The sequence below is a fragment of the Lichenostomus cassidix genome, chromosome 15 (genome assembly GCF_008360975.1).
Source record: "Lichenostomus cassidix isolate B80296 chromosome 15, HeHo_3.0, whole genome shotgun sequence".
NCBI classification, from domain to species: domain Eukaryota; kingdom Metazoa; phylum Chordata; class Aves; order Passeriformes; family Meliphagidae; genus Lichenostomus; species Lichenostomus cassidix.
Genome location: NC_139496.1, coordinates 1930649 through 1953659, shown reverse-complemented (window position 1 = coordinate 1953659; position 23011 = coordinate 1930649). Strand labels below are relative to the sequence as shown.

The 23011-nt window shown below is 54.3% G+C and overlaps 1 protein-coding gene across 14 annotated transcripts in view; it reads right to left on the bottom strand.

Moving 5' to 3' along the window:
• Positions 1-23011, bottom strand: part of NCOR2 (nuclear receptor corepressor 2) — a 222112-nt gene that overhangs the window by 54957 nt on the left and 144144 nt on the right. For 8 of the 14 annotated variants that reach the window (XM_085075387.1, XM_085075396.1, XM_085075397.1 and 5 more), the window contains 6 exons: positions 22374-22470; positions 19842-20020; positions 16501-16555; positions 14267-14365; positions 1048-1169; positions 26-198 (listed from right to left, as the gene is read on the bottom strand). In XM_085075387.1, the coding sequence (XP_084931513.1) occupies positions 26-198; positions 1048-1169; positions 14267-14365; positions 16501-16555; positions 19842-20020; positions 22374-22470 (725 nt within the window). Of the gene's footprint in view, positions 1-25; positions 199-1047; positions 1170-4761; positions 4898-14266; positions 14366-16500; positions 16556-19841; positions 20021-22373; positions 22471-23011 lie in introns of those variants that run through there. The other 6 variants (XM_085075390.1, XM_085075394.1, XM_085075401.1 and 3 more) reach the window with 4 other exon arrangements.

Genomic DNA, 23011 nt, shown 5'->3' with positions numbered 1-23011 from the left:
GGTCCCCCTGTCCCCTGCCACCTACCCAGCTCGGCGCTCTGCTGTGGCGTGGCTGCCTCCTCGTTGTTGGCTTCGTTGGCCATGGAGCGGGTGATGCGGCCCTTGCGCCGGCCCTGGCTGTTGGCGGTTTTGCGACCCTTGGAGGTGACAGTTTCTTTCTCATCATTGTCTTCTCCAGATGTGTCGTCATTCTTGTCCCTGCAAAAACAGGGGGAGAAGAGAAAAACGTTGTTTGGTTGGTCTGATTTTCAGGTCAAGCAATTATTGCTCTGCATGTGTTTGGGGATTTATTTTTTCTTTTTGGTTGTTTTTTTAGGGGGGCAGGTCTGCAGTTTTTTTGCAGACGCAGGCTCTTTTCCTGGCTGGAATTGGCAGTAGGGTGATTTGTGGTGGGGTTTTCTTTCTGCAGCTGGCTGCAGCTCCACCACCAAGTGCACGCAGAGACCTGACGGAGACAGGTTTAATACCAGACCATTCAAATTCATCCCTGCCTCCTCCTCATTTATCTTCCTGAAAGGGACCTGCTGGTAAATGTCTTTGCAGCCTAGATATAATGAAGCCAGATGTTCTTTTAAACCAAGTATTAAGCCCATTACAGATAGCGAGCGGTCTGCGTGCCAACCTTTCCCTGCCACGGCACTGATGCTCGGCGTGAGGGAGGCAGGGCTGGCTGGAGCTCTTCATCTGGGAGCACTCACGTTGACATCAATAACACTAAAGGTGAAGTGCCGCGCTCCGCTGCGCCCGGATTGCTCCTCCAGCTCCCAGAGGCTCTCGTAACAACAAAACAAGCTGGAGGATCACAGAGGCTTTGCAGATTGATTGGGCTGATATAAAAAAATCCCATATTGAATTGCTTTCCCAGTTTGGGGATAGCAGGGAAGAGGAATGAGGAGGAGGATCTGCCTTTCCTTCCCTGCAGAGGAGGTGAGGTGGGCACACACAGTCCTACACAGGGTCAGGCAGCCCTGGACTATGCTGCATCCCCACTACTGCAGCCCCAGCCCAAAGCTCTCACTGGAGCCAGGCAGGGAGGGTCGTCCTTACTTTGTCAGTTCTTCTTTGTCATTTTCTGTTTCCTGCTTGTCTTCCTCCTTCTCTCCCTCCTTCTCTTTTTCTTTCTCTTTTTCATCTTTCTCTTCTTGGCTGCTCCGGGGCATTTGCTGCTGCTGCAAAACAAAGGACGTCCAATGAACCAAGCCCTCGGCGCTGAGGCAGACACAGGGCAGCACCTGGGCCAACCCAAACAACTGCTGTGAAACAATGCTGGGGGCAAGTGGCCAAGAGGAAAGAGCTGCAGGCACAGGGTGCAGGCAGGGCACTGGTGGAGGCCAGAGGGGCCAAAAGCTTTCCAAGGAGATCAGAGGTAGTTCAGGATTAGGCATTGCAGCTGCACTCTGGCTCCTATTCCAGGCAGTGGGACAGCCTCAGCTGCCCCTGGGATCAGGCAACAAGCAAGGATCTGATGTGGGGGTAAGGCAGAGAAGTGAGAACTACCCTCCTGTTCTGGCTTAGCCACCTGGGTGGTGATTTGCAGCCAGTGGATGCATTTTGCTGAAGCGTGAAGGAGACAGGGCACCAGTGACACCCCGAGGCTCGGCAGTACCAACACTTCTGATCTTTTTCCCAAGCATCTGACACAGCCCATGGGGAATGTTTGTAGCTCTGTATCTCTGAGTAGGAAGGTGCCCAGCTCCTTGCCCACTCCGTGCCACGAGCCCAACCACCCCAATGCTGCTGCTACTGCTCAGACCGAAGGCATCATGGTACCCCAGGGAGGGACACAGTGATTATTATAGTTCTGGATTTTGTTTCAACAGCTGCAGGAAGGAGGTTGCTGGGAAGGCCTGGTTCCCCTGACCTCCCTTCCCTCTGGCGACCAGCAAACGAGAGGCATTGCACAGAGAAGTAGAAATTAGAGACGGAAATGATTTATTAAACCATCCTGCTCCTGGCTAATGGAAGGCTGCTTGCTTCAGGAAACCCACCCGGGCTCACCCAGCCCCTGCCCAGCCTGCAGGGCTTCCACCACCTCTTGGGAAAGGGTTTGGTGATGTAATGGTGGGGGAAACTGCCTTAAAATGGATTTATGAGCAGAAAGTGGCTGGTCTGGCCGGCATGCAGCCATACAGCAACTACAGATGAGGTGTCCTCACATCCCTGGAGCCAGTGGAACTGGCCTGTCCCCAGTCTGCAGGACTGGGAGGCTGCTTCAAATATGAGCATCCCACAGCAGCAGTGCTGGGTGTGAGTGGAGCTCTCTGCCCCCACGGGCTGGTACCAAAATCAGAAGTGTGGAGCTGTCAAATGAAGCAATTTAACAAGAAAACTGCTGATTCTTTCAGGCCCTGGTTCAACACAAGTCCTTGAAACCCAAGCACAGCCATCACTGAAACCCCACAGACTTTCAGTTCCTCCTTGAACAGGAGGAGGCAGCTGTGCCATCAGAATCCTGGCATGGTTGGCCAGCCCCTGGAACACCTCTGCACACATGCAGAACACAACTGTAATGCATCAGCTCACACTCCTGTTGCTCTGGGAATTGCTCAGTGGGATGCAAGGCTGGGAAGTCCCAGGGGAGAGGGAGTCAGGGAACAGTTGGGATGAGCTCTCAGTTGCTTACGATTTTCCAAAGTCCACAGATCCCTAACGCTTGGGGAACAGGCTGTATAATGCAGCAAGTGGCCAAGGGAAGTGTGGCCTTGGAGGCTCACATTGCAACACAGATGCTTCCCTGCAGAGGCATCTATGAAGCTTTGGCACGATGAGGATGGGCAAACCCCACTGGCCTGGCCTCAGCCGGCCAACTGAATATCCCTCTCCTCCTGAACGTTTTAAGCCCAGCCTGGTCGGACATCAAATTAAGGTCTCTCCCAGTGGAGAGGCACATCTCGATCCAAGGATGCCCTCTAGTGATTGCCCTGCTCCGGCCACAGCCCAGTGCCCGATGCCTGGAGCGAGAGCCAGGTGGGATAAGCACCCAGCATCCAGCAGGACACACAGGACAGGTTTCACCTGTCAGCCAGGTGAAATACATAAAATGGGTAGCATCATCACCACCAGGCCATGGTGGGAAAACTGACTCAGCTCCACCCAAGGCTGCACTCATGTCTTCATCTGAGGAAAGGCTCCCAGCCAAATGCTGATCTGAACCCTGGCAAGCCCACAGTGATGGCTTATCTCCTGTACTAGAGCTTGGCTGCATAGCAGGGCACCCGCCAACACCCCAGGAAATGCCCCTGCTCATGAATTCTCCCTTACATCCCACCTGGGGGTACATGCTGGGCACTGAGCACCCAGCCCTGGGTGGGGAACAGACACCCCAGGGTCCTGAATGAAGCCATTTCAGAGCTCAGCTACAAATGGCACACACAGATGGGACCATGCCCTGGTGATCGACCATGGCAGCTGCCCCAGCCCATCCACACTGTGTACCCTACCCCAAACCTTGGACAGGCACTGGAACCAGACCATGGCATGGCACAATGGAGGGAAGGCACCGCCGGGAACCCGCAAGCCGGCCGGTCCCCTCCCGGCGCGCTGCCCCCGCGGTGTGTGGGGAGGCTATTCTTAGTGCTGGACACGGACCAGCTCTGGATGATTCAAGGGACGGGACGCCATCCCAAAGCGTGACGGGCCAGGAAATGCTTCCCCAATTACCAGCTGATGTTTCCTTCTGATTCACACCGCCCCGGCTAGAGGTGGACTGGCAGGTGGGTCAACCCTTAGCGGGCATGCCAAAGGCCAGCACCAAAACTGCTCAGCTCCCGGCAAGCTTAAAACCTCTCTCCACCTACATCCCTGCCGTGCTGGGGATGAGGCACTCCACGTCCCAGAGGTAAACCAGGTACGTGCTCCCCACCTTGCACAAGAGGGCCAAGGGACGTGCCCGAGGCCAGGGAAGATGCCTGTGGCAGAGGGCAGGGCTGTCCCTCCCTCCCAGGTCACAGGCTCTAACCCTGGACCGCCCTTCCTCCTCCTCAGCATCGCTGCTGCTTGTTTTTGCTGCCGACGCATCCTGTTTATTTAAAAAGGCCCCAGGACAAAATCGGACGCGGGACGCGCGAGCAAGAGGCCGACTCTGCCCCGGGTCCAGGGGGACAGGCAGCCTCCTCCGCTGCGGCCCGAGCAGCTCCGTAATTACAAACACCTGCTCACCTCTGCCCCAAAGTCCCTCTGGCCCCGGAGCAGCTGGAGAGGCGCAGAGCGCTGCCAGCTCTCCCGGGAACACGGCGTTCCCGAGGCCGGGGCTCACCGCAGGCACACATGCTCCCGCAGCAGCGCCCGGCTCCCGGCACGGCTCGCCCAGCCCGGCCAGCTTCACCGGGCACGGCACCGGGACGGCAGCGACAATACGGCTTCGTCTCCAGGCGCACTTTGGGGGACGCTTCCAGGTAGGACCCGGACACGGCGACGCTGACCCTGCTGAGAACGGACCAACTTGCTGCGCGTCCTGACAGCGGGACTTGCCGGGAGAAAGCCCTGGCGAGGAAGAGGTGCAGCTCCTCCCACTCTGTTTACTTCCTCTGCCGAGGCACTGCCTGCCTCTGGAAGCAGGACGGGAGGGCAGGAGGAGGTGGGGAAGCGGCTCCCCACCTTTGCCCTCCCCAGCCCCGCCGGAGACGCCTGAGCCTGTGGCAGGGAGACGGTGAAAGCAGCCGGAAAGCCCTTGGCAGCCGGCAGCGCGCCCCTCGCCTCCGAAGCGCCCCGCTCGCACGCTCCCCGGGAGCTGCGGACCCTCATCTCCCCCAAATCACTCACCTCCCCGCTCCCCGGCTCCCGCGAGCGGCCGGTCCCCGACAGCCCCATCGCCAGCTCCCGGCCCCTGCTCACCGCCCAGCCATCCGGGCGCGCTGTGCCTTACGTTCTCCGGCTCTGAAGGCTTCCTGACGATTTGCATAGTTAAGCCGTAAACTAACCACAACATTCCTCTTATGATTTTGCAATCTGCTGGAATAACGTGGTCGCTCTAAGTCGAGCGATGAATCATCATCTATAAACCACAGCTCTCGTCACCGGGGCTCTCAGTGCTGGCTGCTGCCTGCGTGATTAATCCGCCAGGATGCCAAGCTTAACCTACAGTGCAGGGCTATTTATTTTCCAAACTTGCGAGCCTCCAGAAAATGACGGCTGCTGCCTTCCCTGTCCCCTTTGTGGCGAGATGTGCCAGGCTGTGGCAGGGGACCAGGAAAAGGGGACCTCCCTCATTGCCCACAGGACATCCCAGCGTTAACCACTGGACCGTGCACCTTGCAACTGAGGAATCCACACCCTCCCCTGGTCCCCCCTCACTCCTTGTGCCACAGTACTCTCAAAACATGCACCAAAACACCACTTTTGCCAGCAGGGATGAGCTCATCGCTGGCAGCCCAGCTCCTGCATCAGAATTACCAGCTCCTGCCACCACAACTACACCACTTGCTGCTGGATATGCTAGTGGGGAACCAGGTTATGGTGGTGACACTGTGAGAGAGCCTGTCCCCGAGCCCAAGGGCCACTGGGAATGGCATCTCCTATCTCCCACACCAGGTTTCAAGGCCAGATTTGGCAGCACAGGGGATGCTGTGTGGCTGTGTGAACAGTAGATGCATCACCTCCCCTGCCATCATTACAGTGCCCTGGACTCTTACAGGACATGAACACGCCATGGAAACCACTGGCTCCTGTTTGTTCCTTAAATCAGGAAGGAGCAAGCCTGTACACCCTGGTGCAGAGGGAGCTGTGCATGCCAGGCTGAGCTGCAAGACACATGCTTTTGGTGCCACTCAAGCTCATTCCCAGCTACTGCAGGCAGCGAGCTCTGGGTTTTTGTTTGAAGGCGGCTTTGCACCCTCGCCACAGTCTCGCTGCGGCAGCGCAGGGACATGTGCCAACCCTCTCCCCAGCATGTCACACCAAAGTCTGTCTTGACAGGGACTTTGGAGGGAGCTGCATCCCACCAGTGTGAACCCCATACCCTCTGGGAGCACCCACTCGGCTGTGCCGCCTCTCCCACGTGCAGGGCACCAGCTCTTCACTTCTCCAGCGTGTGACTTCAGATCAATGGCATTTATGATGTTCTCCGGGGCACTCAGCTGCGGAGCAGGCTCAGGCCGAGGTCATTGCACGCAATCAGGGAGTTGCAAATTAAAACCAGCTCGAGATAAGCTGAAGACAAAAGGCCAACGCTATGCTGGCCAGGAATGCCTGGGCTTTGCTTTGCTGCCTCTCCAGGAGCCCCAGCACAGCTGCCATGGCCATGGGCACCCAGAGGTGCCTGCTGGCATCACCCTGAACATCCCACAGGGTCCAGAACTGGCACCATGGGGCAGGATGCTCCATGCTCTGTGCAGAACAGCCAGCAGGACTTGGCACTTTGCTCTCACCCCCTCTCCCCAGCCCCAAAGATTCTGTGCAGGGCATCTTTGCCAGGAACAGGGATGGCACCACGCAGCTGTAGCTCAAGAGCATCTTCTCTCTACCACCTACATCCATCTTTCCACCTGCTTTCAAGCTCTTCCTCTGGCAGGTCACACCAGAGAGAGCCAGGGCAGGGACTTGGCCCCAGAGCACCAACCTCCCCTTTGGCCACCATGCTGCCCAGGCACCCGAAGTGCCCATGGAACTTCCTTCTTCGCCAATGCTGCAGCAGAGGCAGAAGCACCCACCTCTGAGGTTTGATATTGCACAGCCACTACCAACACTGCTCCCCACATGTCCCTACCATCCCTGGAGGCAGACTGGATACAGAGCACAGGGAGGATGGCTCAGAAATACATATGTGTGTCATGTAACTGACTCCCAGGGCCTGGAGCCTCTGCTCCAATGCTCTGGAATGCCTCAGGACTCGCTGCCACCCACCGCCATGCAGCCTGGCTTCTCACGACCGCGCGCGGCACCCTCCACTCATGGGAGAAACCACAAAGCAAAACAAGCTGCTGCCAAAACAACAAGGGGAGGAAGAGGAATGTCTGCCGGCAACTCGGCTTTGATTGCTTGTGTCCCAGGGCTGGGTTTGATGCTGTTGGCTGTGGAAGCAAGTCATAAAAATCAAAGGGCCAGGCTCAGATTTCATAAGGATGATAGTGAGCATGGGGATCACTTGGTCCAGCCCAAACTGTGACAGCTCTGAGCTGAGCTGCTCCTCCACCAGCAAACAACCAACTCTGCAGCACACAGTCATCACATGGCAGCGATGGAGAACACTGAGGCTGTGCCCAGCGTCCCAGGAGACGTGGACAGGCCCTGTGCCCACTCACCAGCACAGCTCCCGGGCACCACAGGCCACAAAACACAGCCAGTGCCAGCAGCAAGGTGCTGGCAGCTGCAAGCAGACTGCCCTGCCATGCCATGGGAAGCCCTGTGCCATCTCCCAGGCTGAGGGTCCTGGGGGCATGCAGCATGTCAGGGGTGAGGAGAGGGGCTGGCTGTAGGACTGGAGTGATGCTGGACCCTGCATGGCTTGCCAGACCACAGGACAAGCATGCCTGGGTGCACTGACCCGAGTGTGGGCTCATCTCGGGCAGCACTGGGAGCCTGCTGGGCACAGGAACTGTTCAGGCAGGACACTGTGTGGCTCAGCCCAGCACAGCTGCCTTCCCACTGCTCGCTCTGTGGTATCAGTGAAGCACTGAAGTGATTTTTACAGGACCCTGCTCTTCCTTGAACCACTGAGGGCTTTTCCATAAGAGGAAATGTTTCTTTTCTGGGTCGCTGCTGAGTTTTTTAAAAAGTGATTTGATTGCTTGCGAAGGGAAAAATGACCCGAGGGGAAGAGAGCGTAACGTTTGGAAGCAGTGGAGATGAGCCCCCGCTCTGTCCCAGGCAGGGAACACGTGTTTTCTCTTCCCTGTGGTTTGCTTTACCCTGCTCCCCCCTGCTCAGAGCCCCCCGGCCACACGCTGACCCCTCTCCAAGCCCTGCCAACAGAGGAAGGTGCCAGGTCAGCAGTTTGTGGGATGCAGAGCAGCATCCACACACGCCACGAACAACCAGGGGCTAAGCAAGCCCTGTATCCTTGTGGAAGCAGATTTCTGGGATTTTCAGCTGTGCCTGCTTTAGAAAGCAACTTAGCAATGACGTGACCTATTTCCCATCCATTCCTAGTCAAACTTGGATCACAACAACAGATGAAACAACTCATCCCAAAATCCAATTGCTTCTATGTCCTGCAACGAAGATGCTGCAGGTCCCTTGCTGGGATCAGCAGTGCCCAGCCTGGATCCCAAACCCTGTTCAGAGGAGTACTCACGTGGGCAGTGGCGTGGTGGAGCACTCTCTGCAAGGATACATCGACCTGCTGCTGGAGAAACACGAGTCCGAACTTGGGGGCCAACTGGAATGGGGGGCTCACCTCACTGAAGTGATTGGTTAGTTATTGCTACCTGCAGATTCAATCAAGCAGCATGGAAGAGCCTGGCTGTGAGGGCCAAAGGGTCCACCAGCAAGTGGTCCATCAGCAGCCTGTGCCACTGCTACCTCAGAGGACAGTGGCTGCGTGTCCCTGCCTGCTAGTGCCTGTCCCTGGTCTGAGCCCACAGGTCTCCCTGCTGTCCCTGCATTGTCAGCAGCCCACAGGACCACATGGGGACCTGGGGACCAAGCAGCCATCCTCCTGTGGCAACGCATCCTCTGATTCTTTTCCCAAATATGGCCATGTCGTTCTCATTTAATCACCCCCAAAACTGCAGCTGGGATTGCAGGAATGCAAGTTTCCATTGTGTTTGCCCAACTGTGCTGCCTGGAGGGGTGGCAGGGCTGCAGGAAAGCTGCTGCACCCTTGTGATGGGAGGAACAGGCACGATGGACCTTATGGGCACACCTGGGGGACCAGTGGGAGTCCAGACTGAAATAACAGGTGCCAAGGGAGGGTTATAGAATTGATCTCAGCTCAGCATCACTGTCTCACACCTCACCCACCTCCTGCACAGACATCCCGACATAAAGCTCACTGGTGACTGCAGGCTTAAAGAGTGACAGCCTGCACTGAGCACCTAAGGGACAAACACTCTGTGAGATGTTTCCTCCTGTGAGGCTGCACTTGAGCAGGACCAGGACCAGGGTCTAAACCAAGTTCAACTTCTCATCAGTCCTACAGCCTCAGCCTGATTTCCTGGGCCATCAGCAGCCCTGTCACACTGCAGATTTGCCCAGAAAATGAGCCAAATTAAAGACTTTTATATCCCAGCAATGACATCCCAGTGGCAAAAGATGAACCCATGCCCCAATACTGACATCCCTGGCATCATTCTCAACCAGGCAAACTCCATCACAGACTGCCCCTGCTCATCTGTAGATAATTTCAGAGCTGTTTTAGATACAGCACTTCAGTCAGCACAGCTTTAAATGCCTGCAGAATAATTTCTTGGTATTTGTGGCACAAAGTTTACTGGCCACATCCAGAGCTGTGTCTGTATGATGCGCTGCATGATTAAACAAGGACTTTGTGACAAGTATTTCCCTGAGTCTGGAAGAGAAGTTGTCAAACCCTTTGTCACTAACGAGGAGCTGCTCCCCACACTGATGAAGATCAAATGCTTCCCAGAAACAAGTATCATTGCTCTCATTAGCTGCTGTGGTTACCCGAGTGGGGGCACTTGCACAATCTGCAGTCAGAACAGTTTGTTGAGCTCTGGATCTGATCCTTGGGGAGCGAGGGGAGGCACTGGCACAGCAAGGCTGGAGTGTGGTGGGAGATCTGCTCCTGGGGTGCAGGAGTGCAGGGATCCCTGGAGTTGTGGGCAGGCATACCTGGAATCCCAAACCCTGCCAGCCCCTGCCAGTGTGACAGAATGCTGGTGGCCAGGGAAACCTGTTTGGCCAGGTTTTTCTTGATGCTCTAGGACCCATGAGATACCAAGCCTGGCCAGATCCTGCTGGGATGGTGCTTCTGCCAAAAAAGTAAGCGGGCTGTTTATAAAAGTCTGGGCTGGGGCTGTTTATCCACGTTGGTGAGGGGAATGGTTTGTGTTTGGGGAGGGCGGGACAGCCGGCGGGACGGATAATTCGATTTGGGTTTTGGCAGGGGACAGGGAAGAGGGTGGGCCTGGGAAAGGCTGTGGGGCCTGGCGGGGACGGCGCTGGCTGCCCGGCCAGGTCACCCCGTGTGTCCCACCCTGCCGGCACGGCTCTGGCACCACTCTAGGCGGAGGAAGGGGGGTCTGGGCGGCTCCAGTCCCCCGGAGCGAGTCCTCGAAAGTGTCAGCGCTAACACACAGCCCTTTGGCCAGGGAATACGTGAGCACTGTCTGACAGCAGTCCGAGGGGGCTGGCGTGACGCTGCGTCCGGCGGCTGTGTCCCTCCACCATGACTTCATCCCCTTGAGTCATCCCAGGGCGGGCAGCAGCTCCTCCAGCCGCCCATCATCCCACTGCCGACAGACTGACCCATCATCCCACTGCCGACAGACTGACCCATCATCCATAGCTTTGCCTGCTGGGATGGCCCCCCACCTGCCCATCCCAGCAGTGCGTGGGAGACAATGGCTTTTTTCCCCAAAGAATTTGCTGGCAGAAAGCGTATCTGGCACACTGTGGCTGCTCCACCACTACAAGGGCAATGTTACTCCAAAATCAATGCAAATTTACTCTGGAATAAAAACCTCACACTCCAAATGGAATAATTATGTTGAAGTAGAGTCACTTTCCTTCCAGCCTGGTTTCAGCCCAACACTTGTGCTCCCACAGCCCAGCAAAACAGCTTCCCAAAGAATGAAGCACATGGTACTTCAATTTTGGTGCCCCTGCTATAGAATTCAGGGGGTTCACAGAGAGACACTGAAATATCCTGAAGACTGACTGCCACAGACCTCAAGTTGTATGGACACATCCACACGAGGGTCTGTCATTGCAAGCTCATGCAAATTTATGCTTATTACTGTACACTGACTATTGGATCAGACTGCTTTACCATGGCACAAATTCTTTTTTTCAGTGAGAAATGACAATGAGGAAGCTATTTCTCTTCTCATCAATTCCCCCCTCGCAGGGTTACATTGCCTTTTCAAACACAAACACAGATGATTATTTTAGAAAGATCTTAATCTCAGGAGCCCCAGTATTATGCATCATGGCCCATTGGATGTGGGTACCTTCCACTGAGCAGAGCTGTGGAAGGCAGCGTGCCGGGAGCATCCTGCCTCGGAGTGGGTGGCTGCTCCATTTTCTGACAAACTGGAAGTGGAATCATGTGAAGCCCCTGCTCTTGGCAGCAGATTTTCAGCAGTAAGTAGCAGCTTTATGAGGAATATCCTTTGCCAGGGGACCATCAGCCAGGGAGCAGTGGGATTCTTATTTTTTAATGGACTTTTAATAAGTAGGCCACAAAGATAGTCTTGACACAGAGTAGCTTTTTTCTCTGTGTAATTATCTCCCTTCCCTCTCAAGCTCCTGCAGCCTCCACAAGCAAATAAGAGGACCAACCTCTCCGTGAGAAAAGGAGCAAGAAACCAGCACAGGGCCACTTGAAATACTCTTTGTAGCAGCTCTCATCCGCTCCTCTCCTCTGATACAAAAGCCAACCTCTCCTCCCCTGCTCTAAATTAATTAAATCTCAGCTTTTGGTGTTGCACTACTTGAACCCTTAGCAGCAGGAAAATATGTGCTTGGAGCATGGGCAGTGCTGGGAACAGGATGCCATCCATGCCTCCCAATGCTGCAGGAAGGATTGTGTCTCCTCCCTGCACATTGCCCATCCCTGTGCTGTCCCACTGTGTCTGAGGTCCTTCATCCTGTCACCGTCTCTAGTTGGTGACACTAGGCAGGTGATGGCAGAGCTGCCAGTGCCAGGTCAGCCTAATGCTCCTCAGTCACAGTCCCCACTCCTCACAAGGCCACATGGAAAACAGGATAAGGGACCTGTACAGGGTTCCAAATAATCCAGGACCCTGTGGGAACAAGCATGGAACAAGCAAGGTGCTGGCTGAGCCTCTGGGACATGTTACTCCCAAATGAGCATGCAGCACGGGCAGAATTTGAGATGCTCCTGAGAGCACTAAGTAAGCAAAATGCCCCCAGGAGCATCCCTCCATCCCAGCCCTCCAGGTTTGCCAGTATCTGACCTCTCCCATGATGGGCTGTGCAGTCCCACACTGACCCAGACTGGAAGCAGATCCCATCAGCACCACACCCAGGGGAGACCCTGGCTCCGTGAAGAGGTGCAAGAGAGATGCTTCACTGCTCCCACCAGCTTCTGGCAGGATTTTTAACAACATATTTGTCCCTTTATTACCTTAAAATGCCACCCTAAAACGAATCTCTCTCCAGCAGAGCCTTCCTCTGCAGCACAGACCCAGCCCCTCAGCAGCATGCCCTTCCCCAGCCTGCAGGCAGGCTCTTCCAGTATTCCCCTCATGCAATCTCATGGGAAATAGATGCAAATACTAGAGGTATCACAGCACAGAGTGTGAGTTTCAAACCTCCCCAAGATCTCTGTGGGAGAGCTGCTCCAGGCTGAATGCAGCAGCTGCTGTTCTGCACCTCTCTCCTCCTGTGAATCATGCAGCCAGTCCTTGGCACTAAAAGCTTGTCTGAACATCCCACCTTCCACCTGAGCATCCAACAGTAATGGAAAATATTCACTGTGTCGCTTCCTCCCAGACCCAGGGGGGCTCTTCTTTCAAAATCAATGATGTTCTGGCTAAGGTCTGCTCCAGGGAGGGTGCAAATCCTTCCCTTTGGTGCGATTCCTACTTGAAAAAACACTCCAGCTTTTTCCTACATTTGATGAAGCAAGTCCCTGCTTCTAAAGGCTGGCACTGAAAGAGGCTCCAAAGGGCAGCACACATCTCCACTGCTCAGGCTGGTTCATGTGGAAAGCATCGTGGGAAATTCTGCAGCTAGCGATGCTTTGGATAATTTTAAAACCCAAAACACAAACAGTCCCTGCTGGGTGCAGGATGGGCAGGTCTGCGGCTGCTGGGGTAGGTAGGCAGATACAGAGCAAAGCCTCTCACTCTCCACACTTGCTCAATTTAACATTGAAACCAGAATGAGCTGTGCTAAATGTCTCCACCGCTAACAAGAAACAAATGTGGCCTCATGTTCTAGTTGCTGTGATCTAACAAAACAGACCATGGTAAACACTATAAAAATGTACTGGAGGGAACCACCCTGTGTTTGCTGGGAGAGGGACTGGATAATCTAATAGGGCTTTATCCATCTCTAATGTCTCTGAAAAAAAGAAGGGAAAATTGGGCCCCGTCCATGACATTCGTCATGTGCTAGCTATTCTGATGTCTTAATGCTGCAGAAATCAAATTGGAGTGAGGCTACCTATCTGCTTCCCAATCAGGATCTAGGCCCAAGTGCTGCTTTTTATGGCCATGCAGCGTGAAGATCTGCTGATGTCAGTGGTGTCACGGGCCAGGCCAGTTTTTCCATCCTTATCCCCACATTATCTGGGGAGATTGTCCCTTTGTGGCCACCTCACTCTCCTCATGACGTGAACAATCACTCACTTCATGGACCTGGGGATCCACCAGCAGGACTTGCCTCTGGCTGAAAGCATTTGTGGGGATAAAGCACCTGCCCAAAAGGTTAGCACTTTTCTGTGCTCCTGGGTTATCATGGTATCAGCAGCAACAATGCAAAGGTCATGTCTAGATTTGCATCTTGGCCATGGTAATGGTTGACTCAGTCACCTAACCCCAGGCACCTCGTGGTGCAAAGGGTTAAGGGTCTCTGCTAGCTTCAGTGCCAGATCTGCCAGCTCCACAGGAGACCCGATGGGGATCTTGGACATTCTTTGGCACTTCAAATGGATTGATATGCATCTGCTCAGGTGTCACCAGAAGTCACTCCCACCCAAGTCATTTTCCTCCCACAGCTTTGCCTATAGGAAGAGCCTTGGGGAGGCTCTGCAAAGCAGGAGCCCCACCCAGCTCGCAGGAGCCCTGTCACAATTGGCACCTCAGCTGCCATCTCCAGAGGGAAGAGAGACACAGATCCCACTTGGTTCTTGCCCAGAGCCCAGGCTGCATGGGCAACCCCATGCTACTGCCACACAGCCAGCTTTTCCACAGTCACTCCATCCCCTTTTTTAAGCATCTTGGATTTGTTTGCTTTTTTTAAAGACACTGTGATCTTGGCGTGGGGATGGACAAACACCAACTGCCACTAAACAGCTGAAAAGCTACACAGAGCACAACCACAGCCCCATCACAGCCTGCAAGCACGATCTCTATGTGGGGAGGGGGAAAGAGCAGCATTTGGGGGGCTCAGAGAAAAGTAATGCAGCTCCTTGCTTAGCCTGAAGGACGACACTTCCACGCGCTCCTCCAGCTCTTACCTGGCTCTTCCCGCGCCGCCGGTAATTCCTTCTCACGAGGTTCTTGTAATTCTCATTCTTCTTGGTCAGGTAGTAATAGAGGACGCAGTCAGCCACCGTCTGCAATGACACAGGAAAGTCAGGCAATGGAAGGTCCTGTCCTCCTGTTGGGGCACAGGCTTCAGGAGCAGTGGTCAGAACTGGTCATCACCAGATCTCCTGCTGCTCCTGAAGTCCTGCAGCCCAACAGCTTCCCCACACCTTGCTCCCTAAGGTTTCCAGAGGAGCTGGAACAGGGGGGCAATGCACGGTGTCCTAGTAAAAAGGCTTAGCTCTTCCAAAGGAGAGCCCAGGCAGTTCTGCAGGTGTGCAGAGACAGAAATGGGGTGCTGAGCAGAGATCACCCCGTGTTGGAAGCAAAGCAGGGGGAAGGGCTGACCCCAGATGACCGTGGCAACCGGAGGCAGAAGAGGGAGCTGCCTGTCACCCTCTGTTGCAGCTCCAGGAGGCACAACCTGCCACGCGACTGTCAGCTGGTGTTACTTCCAGCTGCTAAGCTCGCTGGCTCGAGTGTGCACGACTTTGTTGTGGACAAATTGAGATCCCAGCGCTCAGAAGCTGCCATCCCAACTCCAGTGGTTGGCTCCACAAGCACCATCACAGACTGGACACGTTAGGAAAACAAGGAGCCACAGCCAGGACCTATCCTGTTCCTGAACAGCAATAAGTGTGCCATGCTGGGAGAAGTCTCTTTGCTGAACAGGATGGGAATCTGAACACTGGCCTTGGGCTACACCTGCACATACAGGATCAGTGGCTTCATGAAGAGAAATTATCCCACAGACCCATCATGCTGCAAGTCCTGAAGAGCTTGGGCAGCTGTGTGTGCCCGAGGGTGCCCGGGGGCTGTGCTCACCCCATCCCTCTGCAAGGAGTGGAACCATTTGCAAAAACAGATTGCAACTTTTAAAGTGTTAATTGGATCTCTTTCTAATCTAGCTCTGATTATACACACACACGCGAACACAAAAACTTACAGTCATCTGTTCCAAGGGCTAAGATCACTATTTTTTTATAATGCAATTTTAAAATCTATTAATTCATTACATTGAGCCATAGTTTGCAACTCTTTCCAACAGGATAATGGATGTGTTCTGTATCATAATTACAGCCTGATTTACAAACGAGTACAAATAAAATTAGAAGACATTTTACAGCTTGGAACACAGACTGGATTGTGAGCATCATCCAAGTCCCACCACTTTCGGCTTTATTGAGCGTGAAAGGCTGAGGAGCCTGGAATCTTAGAGTAGCAGCAGCAGCATGAGGTGCCTGCTGGCCTTCCTTGCTGCTTTGGACAGCCTTATTTACGAGGAATCAGAGAATAATTTAGGCTGGAAGTGACCTTTGCAGGCCACCCCCTGAGAGCAGAGTGGTTCCCCCAGAGGGAGTGGACACTGCGTAGATGAAACTCTGCATGAGGTGGGCAGAGGATGCAAATAACTAAAAGGATCAGAGAAGCAGGAGCTTTCAAATGTTTCTTGTTAAAGAGAGCATCTGAGTGATGGACATAGCTGTCTTTGCAGGCTGGATCTGTACAGGATCTGCCCATATGGCCTGTCCCATGGATGGTACGTGGCCTTGCTCAGAATGGGACCAGAGACTCACTCCTCCCTTCAGGTCTTTTTCTTAAACCTTTCTTCCATCAGCCCACTTAACAGCGAAAACAAAAATTCCAAGCAGCACAACACAGAGGTCTGGGAAAGGTCAGGCAGTTCCTGTGAGCAATTATTCCTAAACACCAAGGGTGCTTCCGGGACATGCACCCCAACTGCTGGATAAAATGGGACTTAGTCCACCCTCAAGAACCTCTCTCTCCCTGAGCAAAGAGACCCCTGTGCTTTGTGCTGGGCAGCTGGGTGCCCACCCTGTGTGTGACAGCCTGGCTGGTGCAAAATGCCTCCGGGAGATGCTGGGAAGCAGCTCCCCAGGCAGATCACGGGGTGGGCTGCGCCGCCCACGCGCCAGGCTGGCTGCATTCACACCTCTCGCGGCTCTGAGCTCCCTGTCTCCCCGCAGCTGACTCAATCCCTCATCTCTGCAGGGAGCCAGGAGGCGTCTGGACCATGCCTGGGGCTTGGAGCCACCACCACCACCCACAGGTGCCCAGCATCTGCTAGCAGCTCCAGCACCATGAGCCAAGTGATGGAGGAGAGGCAGCATGGTTCAGGCTGCAGCCAGGCAGGGAGGCTTACCTTCCTGTCCAGAAAGGATGCGATCAGGCCGAAGTTCTTCGGATGCTGCATGAACCTGCAGAGTGAAAGGGAGAGGGTTAGTGTGGGTGCTGGCTCTGACCCCCTCACAGCTGGGCTGCCATGCCCTGCGCACCCAGAGCAGCAAGTCCAGCTCCCAGAGGGACTTTGGGCTTTGAGAAAATATTTGTCTGCTGCTCAGCTTCCCAGAAAGACAGGAACTTTAAATTTAGCCCAGTGTGAGCTTCGAAGTGCAAATGTTCATCACGGGGTGGGAGAGGGAAGGAGGGCTGGCAGTGCCTGACAGCTGCCCATCACCCTGCTCAATCCCATGGCCACTCAAGCCTGTGCCAACAGGACAGGACAGGGCAGCTGCACACCTGGCCAAGGCCTCAGGATGTGGCAAGGAAAGGGCGAGAAATTGCCATCACACCCCACACCATGGCTGTGGGTGGCCCTGGCGCTGAGTAGGACCCCAAGCCCTGCTGGGCTGTTGGGAGCAGCTGCAAAGGACAGGAAGGGAAACCCAAACCCCGGGAGGAAGCACAGAGCTGCCACATTGCTGAGTTGCTCAACAGATCCCCAGAGGCACACAAGGAACACTGCCTCATGCCCAGCAAGTGGAGGAGCTGTCAGCAGGCTCATCTCTGGCTCTGGCAGCCTGGGAGGGTACACTGCCCGCTCAGGGGAAGCTGTCCCCAGCAGCTGAGATGTCTCTCCCAGCAAAACCCTGTGCCTAGCTGGTGTGGAAGTACTGAGGGCCAGAAAATCCTTGGCAGGAGGGGCTGCTGCTGGCAGCACAGTTAACTAGTGCACTGCCAAAGCACAGGGAGCCCACTGAGCAGTGACTCTGTGCCAGGAGAGGTGGCCACCAGCATGGGCTCTGCCCTGGGGAGCTGAGCAGCCAGGGCAAGCCACGTACAGCACGTGCACCTCTGCCAGCTCCCAGGAGCTGACAGCTCTGTGTCCTGGGGAAATGGATCAGAGGCAAAAGGTGGGAGAGCTGTGTGGGTGTAATGTGGCAGGATATGGTGAAGAGCTCTGTGTCTCCAGCCCTGCCAGTGATTCCCCTGGGGCAACTGGCTGAGCTCTCTCCTGCTTTTGCTGCTCTCTACCTGTGCCAAACTCAGAGTCAAGGCACTGAGCTGAACTCACTGAACTCCGGCCGTGGCAGAAGGACATGGGTGTTGTCACCCACATATTGGTGCCATTCTTGATGCAGGACCCTCATACGGTTTGGGTGGCACTGCAAGATCCCTGTCACCATAACTGGTCACCAGAACAATAAAAGAAACCAGAAATGCCTGGGGGGGGGGGAAGGAAAAAAGCAAAGCAGACAAGCTGCTCAGACAACCCAGGATGAGGGCACAGAGCCAGAACTGGCTCCTCACTCTGCACAAAGCACAAACCAAGGGCTGACCACAGGATGGGGTTTTCAAGGCCGTGTTATCAGGGATGCTAACACACTGTCAGTGGTAATGCAGATAACAATCCACTCTTTTTCATGGGCCAGGCCATCTCCCCATAACGAGAGATGGTTGCTGCACCCTCACACCGCCCAGCACAACACAGCCTCAATGCCTGAGCAGCACCCTGCTCCTTCACCAGTAAACCACAGCTTCCCTGGGAGTAGGCCAGCTATGGGGTCTCAACAGAGACCTGAAATCCTGCCCAGAAGCAAATCAAATCAGGTTCTTCCTCGTGGTTATGTTCTGACAGCTAAAATAGTTCAGACCTTGTCAGCCTTGCAGTGCCTGCCTGTTTACTCCAAGAGCTCTTGCCAACAGGGCTGAACAAAAGGTTGAACCAGGTTTTCCTGGTCTCAGGAGGAGGCCAGCTCTAGGTCACGATCACGGATGACACAACTCTGGTTCACCTGAAAAACCCAGGCCAGCAGCTGTGGCACAGCAGGCGGCTTGGCTACCAGCACACCAGGATGGGGGAGAGCTGGGGCAGGACTCCCTACACCCTCCTTTCAGCTCCTGAGTACCAATCTCTCAAAATGAGCTTTGTGGGAGCCCTGAAACCCTGCTGTATTTATGCCTTGAGCTCCACAGTGATGACACAGAATCCACCGAGCACTGCAGGATGCACACACTGGGTGTGGATTCTTCCAGCCCCATTAGCCAGGCACAGCCCTGCCATTAAAGACCAAGTAATTAGCCTTTGCGTCATTTGTGGCAAGCCTCGCTGTTTGGAGTGGCACATTTTTAAGGCTAATTAGCAATGAGGATTCTCCTCTATCAAAGGTTTGGAGCCTGTTTGCTTGTTTTGTTCTTTTTCGGTACATCTTGGCAATTAATTATTTCAGCTGCAAACAGGAGTAGTCACGAGCAGGGAGAGGAGGAGGGATCCTGGACAGAGAGAGGCTTTCAGGCATGCTGGTAATCCATGGAGCCATCTCCTCATTGTCCAGAGGCCAAACTAAGTGGTGATGCTGCTGCTCAGGACAAGGTGGCCCTGGTGCATCCATGTACCTCAGGTCTACAGCAGGGACCACCAGTAGAGCTCATCTGTTGGAAGCTGAACTCCAGCTCTGTTTTTACAGACACTTGCAGCACTCTGGGGGCACCAAGGATACTCCAGTTCTCCATGCAAACACACCTGGGTCCCTGCTGGGCTTTGGGATACAGGGGAGTCTGGATGAGACCAAGCTGAGCACCCACATCCTGTCTGACAGCACAGTGGTATCCAGAGAAGGGATCAGCAACTTCCCAGGTATCTCACTTGATAGAGCAAAGCTGTTCTCAAGCACTGCTTGCAAACAGGAGAAAGCACCACAGCCAGAGCCTGCACGTGTCTGATGTGGGAATGCAGCCATGGAAACAGCAGCCGGTGGCAAATCCTGCAGACAGCAGGACGCAGCACTGAGGGACAGGCACCAGCTGGAAGCTGCAGCCTGAGGGGGTCTACATAAGGGGCTTGGATGTTGACAGCCCCAAAAATCCCCCTGGACAAACAGTGCCCAAAGGACAGCATGTAAACCCAGAAAGGCGATGTGTATGGAGTGTTGGGTTTCACTGGCATTATCTTTAAACTGGCTGATACCACAGGGAATGGAAAAGCAGAAGAACTTCCATTCTCACCCTGCCACGAGCAGCAGCTTTCCACAGCCCAGCACAGAGGCAGGAACACCCCAACCATACAGCAAGGCCTGACGTTTCTGTGCAGGAGCATCACCCTGTGCTCAGGCTCAAGGTAATACAGCAACTATGGATGTGCCCATGGGGGACAAGACAAGCCCTTGGGAAATCCATGCCTCAGTGTGCTGGGGCTCCAGCTGAAACCCTGCACAGATCCTGCCCCAAAGCCCGCACAGAGAGAGGTGTGTGGGCTGCACTCACTTTTCCCGGAAGGTCTCCTTCTCCTGCTCGCTCCACATGTTCATCACCTGCCGGTCCTTGTAGACCTTCATGGGGTCATCCATGAGGCCGTTCATGTTGATGAATTTAATGCGCTGCTGGTCAGCATCGTAGAGCATGGGCGGGATGACGGCGAGCTGGCGCATCTGCTTCTCCAGGTTCTTTGGGGAAAGCAGAGAGAACAGTTGGTCAGCACCACGGGCCCGCGGGGACTGCAGGGGACAGATGTTCGAGAGGAAAAGGACAGGCGGAGGAACAGGAGAATTCAAAAGCAAGCACTAGACAGCTTTATTGCCAGAGTAATTGTAAATTAAACGCTGAAAGAGGCTATCGCTGTCAGCCAGGAAACAATTAATCTTTCATTTTGGGATAAAAGGCTTCAGGATCCTGTGTGGAAATGTCTGACTTAAGCAAAACAGCTCCTGGGCCTGATGAGAAACAAGTCAAAGCACAGGGAATGCTGTCCCCTTCCCAGCCATCAAACCCACAAGACACATGAGGGTTCAGCCCCCCACCCAAATTGTGAGGGAAGTGGGTCAGCCAGCTTTGCAAAACTTCCTGAAAGGGTGGGCAGAGGGAGACACCACGTTTCCATTCCCCAAGAAACCTAAATTGTTCCAGGAGGTTTCAAATGTCACCCTAACGGGGCTGTCATTCCTTACTGCAACACCTTGGGACATCATCTGATGCCTTTACTCCATCCTATGGAGCACAAAGTTCATCCAAAGTCCCAGCTGCACACCAGGACAGGACAGACTGGGCACACTGGTTTCCTCAAGTGTTTGCAACAGAGAGGCCAATGTGGTGTCTCATTTGTGCTGTCTTCTGCTAAAATGCTGGGCCTGTCCCTTGGCTGAGCTGCTGGTGATCCCCTGGCACAGGTCCACCCTGTGGAGATGAAGGGATGCTCTGGCCACCCCCTTTCAATTGCACCATCACTGAGTCCTCCCTGTCACCTGGATGTCACTGCTCAGACAAACTCCAACCCTTGACCCAGGAAGGCCAGGTCTCAAGTGCTGCTGTTTTAATTTACAGCTAGATGGTGGTTCCTGGGAGAGCAGTAATAGCCCACCCTTCCAAGAAGCTGCTGACCCAGCCTGCCAAGAGTTGCTCTGCTTCCCTGCTGCACCTGATCAGACCCAACTTCCTCCTCCTAAAATACAGCTCTGTGCAGACATGGACATTTCAACACATGTCATCACCTTCCTCATCCTCTCTAGTGTACCTCCCATTTAGAAACCAGCTGCTCCAGATGCCTCCTCATGGTGGGAGGTCAGGGACAGCTCACAGCTGAAGCATCAACCTGGGTAACTGCAGACTGCCCCTGGTGACAGGAGAAGTCCCTGTGCAGAACAGGCAGGCAGCTGGTGGGAGCACTGCCCTCAGCTGAGGGCACAGGGCTTCTCGGGGTGCCCAGTGCTGCCACTACACCCCACTAGTCACACCCCTCTCCTCTCCAGCACTGTGCTGGGGTGGAGAGCTGGCCCTGCTGCCAGAGATGCTCCCCAGCTCTCACCTCCCTGCTCCTTCCAACCCTGTGGAAAAGCTGGAAGCTCTTAAGGTGTCCTCTGAGACAAGCAAAGCAGTAATCTGGGGCTCAGCAGGCGGCTGTTGGGGTGGAGTTTAGCAGCACACTGTGCAGGAGGATGGAGGAGATCAGCTAACACTCCACTTGGCCAGGACCTCTGCAGAGCTGTGAAATCTCCCTTTGCTTCCAAGATCCATGTCCTCTACACTGTCACCTTAACAGGCTAAGAGCAAAGTGCTTGGGATCCCGAAGAGGGATCAGCTGTGACTTGCAGGCAGCAAACATCCCAGCTATTGCTGGGCAATGGCTGCTCTCCCCTCCCAAACATGATCCATTCACTGCAGCTTGTCTCCGTGCCAAGAGAGTGGAACCCTTGTGAAACCAGATCCAAACGAAGCCGAGGTCACGGGGATGTTTCAAGATGAATGGAGCACTCCCAGAAGATGTGGGCCAACTGGCTCATGTACAAACCATTCATTCCATAGGATTCCCCTGTGTCAAGCCACACAGCCCATTCAAAACAAAATGAAACAGAAAAACCCCTCCACCCAGCAGTCTGGGCGCTGGCTCCCTTCCCTTCCCATCTTCACTTCCACTATAAACCACAGCCAGGAGGTGTTTGTGGGGTGCTACCCAGGAAGAGCAGCATGCTGGGGTTTCAGGTCCCTAAGAGACAGCCAAATGCTGATAAACCCAACCTGCTGGCCACCAGCTCCATGTTTTGCTCTGGCAGAACCATTGCACAGCTCCATTACATTTCTCACATGGCTGGGAAGATGCTGATGCATATCAAATAAACCTCCTACTCTGGATCCTGTCCAGAAAGTGGGTTAGGCATCATGGCAACCTCCTTGGCCTCAGCATGACATAAAGTTAGTGAGATTTGGCATAGGATTTCACTGTGTGACCTGGCAGTCCTGTCCTGTCTTCCTCAGAGAAGACAGAGCGAGGGGTGAAGAGGAGGAAAGAAGAGAAGCTGCTCTCACCTCTTGTTCCGAGAGCCCGTCGATGATTTCCGACACCTCGTGCTCACTGCGGGCAGCTGACATGGAGAGCCCGCCACTGCCCCTCTGTCCTACCCTGCTGGGAAAGGGCAGTGACACACTCAGGCACTGATGCTCCATTTCATAAGCAGCAAACCACATTCAATACCATTTTGACCTCCATAACAGCCACATCCCAACATTCCCCCCTACCACAGTGTGGGAATGGCACCTGTGTTTAAGGCTCGCTGGTCGAGAGCCTCAAACCACCTTCCTTACCTGTGCCAACCTCCTGGATTGCTAGAACACAAGGACATTTCATGGCCAACCACACTCTCCCCCACATTTTCTCCTGTTCATCCCACCACAGCAATGGCACAAAGGTGCGGGTGTTAGCACCAAACCATTAGCACTGTGCCACCACAGCTGGTTTGCAAACACTGTGGGAAGTTTCAAATCAAGCACATCCATTGACATCTTTCCCTTCCAGTAACAGACACACGTCTCAAGGAATTACAACATTTCTTATTAAGCAGGTAAAAAATTAGAACATTTCTCAGTACCATTTCTCCCTTTCTCTTTAAGACAAAATAAAGCCATAAGTTAGGAAGTTTGGACCCACCCAATTGTTAGTGGGGCAC